This window comes from Sinocyclocheilus grahami, unplaced genomic scaffold (genome assembly GCF_001515645.1).
Source record: "Sinocyclocheilus grahami isolate Dianchi unplaced genomic scaffold, SAMN03320097.WGS_v1.1 scaffold170.1, whole genome shotgun sequence".
NCBI classification, from domain to species: domain Eukaryota; kingdom Metazoa; phylum Chordata; class Actinopteri; order Cypriniformes; family Cyprinidae; genus Sinocyclocheilus; species Sinocyclocheilus grahami.
Genome location: NW_015505349.1, coordinates 445,261 through 450,053, shown reverse-complemented (window position 1 = coordinate 450,053; position 4,793 = coordinate 445,261). Strand labels below are relative to the sequence as shown.

The window sequence follows — 4,793 nt, the reverse complement described above, 5'->3', positions numbered from 1 at the left end:
ACTATCCGTGTTGGCTTCTGCATCAGCCATACAGAGCAAGGGATTTGTTCAACTTTTTCATGCAAAGGACCCCTATTCCTAAAATATAAAAAGGCAGCTATACGTGTAAAATTTTTTACAGTGCAAGTAAAATATTAGGTGTGATAAAGACACGTTCCCAAAACTTAAAGAATTGGCTTGGACTTCAATATACTAATGTCAAAGAGAATTAATATGGTCTAGAACAGGGTTTCCCAACCTTCCCAACACGGCACCCTTTGGAAATTAACAAACTTGTGGCACCCTACAAAATTAAATTGTCACAATATTTGAATTTCTAACTTCGATATAATTTGAAAAGTATAGATATTCGGTACAACAGGGAAGAACTGCAGAATATAAAATGTCATACAGCTATTTTTAATATTATTAAAAAAAATTTGTCCATCAATGGTGGCAATCAGTAGGCTAATTTCTAATGGAGACAAATTTATATGACAGATTTTAATGTAGGCTTTTATACATACATACATACATACAAACATTATTTAATTACCATTATAACTAGCCATCTCACAAATTTTTGCTCACTCTTTATTTTACAGTGGGGTAATTTTGGTGCAGTAGCACAAGATGGCTTGATTTCAAACTTTGAATTGAATTAAAAAAAATTAAAAAGACAAGCAGTCAGTAATAAAATAACAAAGAAATGAATAGCACAAACAACAGGCCTTCGAATTAAATATTACTTTAGTTTTTCAGGTAGGGTTAAGATATTTAACTTTTTTTTTACCAATTACGGAGGACACGCGAGCATAACGTAGCAGTTAGCAGGTCAATGAATGAGAGGGCAGCGTTACCAGAGTTGCCCATATACCACACCATGTTACAACACAGTAGGGCTATTGCAGACAGAAACAATACTGTACTACATAGATGTTTCCTGACAGCTCGATTTTTGAGTGGACATGAGCATGAACGGTATACGAGTGGAGCGACTGAACGGAGCGCACACGCATAGAGCGGGATAATACACAGAGCGTCACACCACGTGAAAGTGAAGCCTGAGCGGTGAACTTTTCAGCAGCCAAAATTTCAGTGCATCTCTAATTATTGGCGACATAGGAAATGGATATTATATAATAGATGCTTTTTTTTTAACATTTTAGCAATTAAAATAAAACAAAAAATACGTTTCAGTCATCGAAAAGACTGGCATAACAAGAGATTTGAAAGACTCAGTGAAATAACATACTTCTGTTAAACGGGCATAGTTCTCACAATCTCAAATAATTGGCCTGGCCAATCACTACTTTTCCGTTTAACAAAAGCTTGCTGCTCTAGAATAATGGATGAAACTACTTATTTATAAAATGGCAAGAAAGTCTGTTCTTAAATGTTCCACAGGTAGTGGAATCTGATGAAAACGTAATAAGGACAGAGCAGAGCAAAGCAGCCAGTTTAATGATTAGCTTCCAGGACGTGTGCAAGATAATGAATGTCATGGTCTTTATCAGGTAAACGGAGCTGGTTTCAAATAATTAATGGATGAGAGACAAAGCCTTCCAAAGACACACTAGCTCCAGCCACCTTCAACGTACAACAAATGACAGCGCCAACCTTGTTATTCAAGAGACGACTGGAGGAGCCATGTAAAAACAGACACAGATAACCTAGGCAAATTCAACCAAGCAGAAAGGATGATACTTACGATCAAGTCCATTGATGTACCGGATTCGGATTTCACAGTGTCCCCACACAGCACTCACTACAGGGTATAGCTTCTTTCCTTTGAGTCCTCTGAAAGCAACCCCTAAATATTGTCCGTCAACGATAAAACTTAAAGTCCCCTCATCCATGTCCAGGACCACCAAAAAGGAGTCTGGGACGATAAAGGTTTCATCAGGCTCAAGAAAAGCTGGATACGTCCTACTGGGCTGGTTCTTGCCATCGTGATGGAGTTTGTTACGTCCCAGGTCCCAGCCCCAGGACTCACTATCGTTTCCTACAAGTGCAGTGTATCCTACAGAATGCAGCGGGGCTTCACCTGTCGCCACGCCAACAACTGCATGGGTGCCCCGCTGGCGCATGGCCCAGCTGATCTCCCACACATGTAGTCCCCGTGTGTATCCCACTTGGCCCCGGATAGCATCTGTACTCTGCGCAACAGGGTGCCGGTGAAATATAAGTTTATTTTCTTCTTTAACAAAGATGTTTAACGACCGGTCATCGTTGTTCCACGAGTGCTGAACTTGGACTTCCTGTGAGGCTGATGGCATGTCCAACAACATATCCAGGCGGGAGGGCTTAGTGTAGTCCAGGGCCTGCAGTTCTAGTTTGAGAGGCCGAAACGCCGGGTCCCGCATGTCCACAGTCTTTATGCCTCCCGGAACCTTCTGCCCCATGCTCTGGGTGGTCTTCTGAGCACCTTATTCCCCCTCTCGTTACAAAAAGTAAATAACAGAAAGGCAGTCAGGGTCCACTCCTTCACCTATGCCTCTCCGCCAATAAGGAGGCCAAGGCCGCTGTTATGCCAGTGGTTGCTGGGAAACCAAGTCAAAGCAGCTGCTCATTAAGCTCACCTGTGAAGATTAAAGGGAGATAAAAACGAGGCACAAAGTTAAATCAATCAATTTCACTACCTTTTCCCGTAACACAACGTAAAAATGTTGTTATGAGCCATGATCTTGCATATTACTATTAATGTAAAATGTAGAATTAATTATATTGTTTATTATACACAAAATTATGAATGATGATTTAATATACTATTAATTTAATAGATAATTTATCTAATTTGCACATTAAAGATTATATATTAATACCATTTTAATTATATTAGTTTAATATATACCATTATAATTCATATAACACACACACACCAAAACCAGCCATAAGGGTCAATTTTTACAAATTGACATTTCTACATCTGAAAGCCGAATAAATAAGCTTTCCATTCATGTATGGTTTGTTAGGATAGGAAAATATTTGTCCGAGATACAACTATTTGAACATCTGGAATCTGAGAAAAATCTAAACATTGAGAAAATCGCCTTTAAAAGTTGTTTAAAATTAAGTTCTTAGCAATGCATATTACTAATCAAAAATTAATATATTTAAATTAGGAAATTTACATATCTTCATGGAACATGATCTTTACTTAATATCCTAATGATTCTTGGCATAAAAGAAAAATCAATAATTGACCCATACAATGTATTTTTGGCTATTGCTACAAATATACCCCAGTGACTTAAGACTGGGTTTGTGGTCTCACACACACAAAATAAATGATAAAGTAGCAAAAGGATAAGCTGCAAAAATTTTTACATGCCCTCTATAAAACTCGGCTATTTGATTCTGTAACAAAACAATCCTGAACTAAGGTTACACATTTTGTACGATTTTAATGAGAAAACACCCGATTATCTTGATTCGGCTCACGCTTGAGAACAAAGTCAATCTACACTCCTCTAGAAACTAAGACAACTGTGGACTGTTCATAGCACAGCAACCGTATTCTGTCAGTTGCATGCTCAGTGCCTCACTTGTGAGCATTACAATACGGTTTATTGGTCCAAGGCCCTTTTCATCACACAACAAGGAAGAAAAGAAATACATTTCTAGCTTTACCACAACCAACCCACTTCCGTTGACCATTTCACACAATGCCCTTTAAAAATAGGAAATAAGGGAGGGAAAAAGACTCGCCATTTCCTCTTTTAAGCTTGTCTAGTCTGAAAATAACAGGAAGAGCAATAAAAAGTCTGTCTTAAAGAATATGGAGCCAAACTGTTTTCACCAAAAACTGCAAATTCAGGTAAGCAATATTCTGCCAGACAGGGTCAGTGGCAAAAGAGTCTAGGAGGAGGGGGTGCACTGCAGCGTGTGAAATCCCCACCCGATGTCCTGATTTCTAACACAATACCTGCCCTCCTAAATTAAAAAAAACAATCACATTTAAATCTGATATTCAACAATTAGGGCAGTCTGCTACAAACAACTGCAAGCCAAAAAAAAAAAAAAAAGCTTTGTATGGGGGCGACATCAAAAGTCGAATGTTGTTACTGTACAGTGCATAAAACTGCTAATTGAAAAACAGCATTTCATAACGAGCTGCTGAAGCGCCCCAAGGGTAATTGAATTGTAGACAAGAGTTCACCGAGGAGCATCTTAGCCCTTTCTCTGATACAAGTAAACAACCTTTTAAATGGGTCACGCCTCTCCGCCGCTGGCCTACCCGAGGCACAGGAACACCAAGAAGTGGGTGGCAAGTTTGTGAATGCCAAACAATACGGTCTTCAATAGTTGTCTAACCTTTACAAAGTAGGAAACATGTTAATTTGCACACTCTCTATGCAAGGAGCAATTAAGCTCCGTGGCAAAGCACCAACACACACAGACAACGGACTTACAGTTCTGTCAGAAACCAATGACCATTTTAAAATGATATCACCTTATTGCATGATATTTAGGGGTGAGGTGATGTCATTCAGCAGGATCATCTCCACTCTTTGCATGGTTTTGACCGAGTGCCTGGCCTGTGAGATGGAGGTGACATGACCATTTTTTAAAATTATTTTTAGTGTTTATGAGGGGCTTTGCAGGTGGTTTGCCCCCCTCTGTGCAGAACTGATTGAAACGTGAATGAGGGTTCTGGGAGATTCGTTGGGCCTGCCACAATACCTGCCCTCCTAAATTTAAAAAAACAATCACATTTAAATCTGATATTCAACAATTAGGGCAGTCTGCTACAAACAACTGCAAGCCAAAAAAAAAAAAAAAAAGCTTTGTATGGGGGGGACATCAAAAGT

The 4,793-nt window shown here is 39.1% G+C and overlaps 1 protein-coding gene across 2 annotated transcripts in view; it reads right to left on the bottom strand.

Annotated features, from left to right (window-relative positions):
• Positions 1 to 1,449: 1,449 nt before the first annotated feature.
• The window catches only part of LOC107593433 (SPRY domain-containing SOCS box protein 1-like), a 34,095-nt gene continuing 30,751 nt past the window's right edge, over positions 1,450 to 4,793 (bottom strand). For both annotated transcript variants that reach the window (XM_016283156.1, XM_016283155.1), the window contains exon 2: positions 1,450 to 2,561. In XM_016283156.1, coding sequence (XP_016138642.1) covers positions 1,653 to 2,384 — 732 coding nt within the window. In that variant the 5' untranslated portion in view covers positions 2,385 to 2,561 and the 3' untranslated portion in view covers positions 1,450 to 1,652. The remainder of the gene's footprint in view (positions 2,562 to 4,793) is intronic.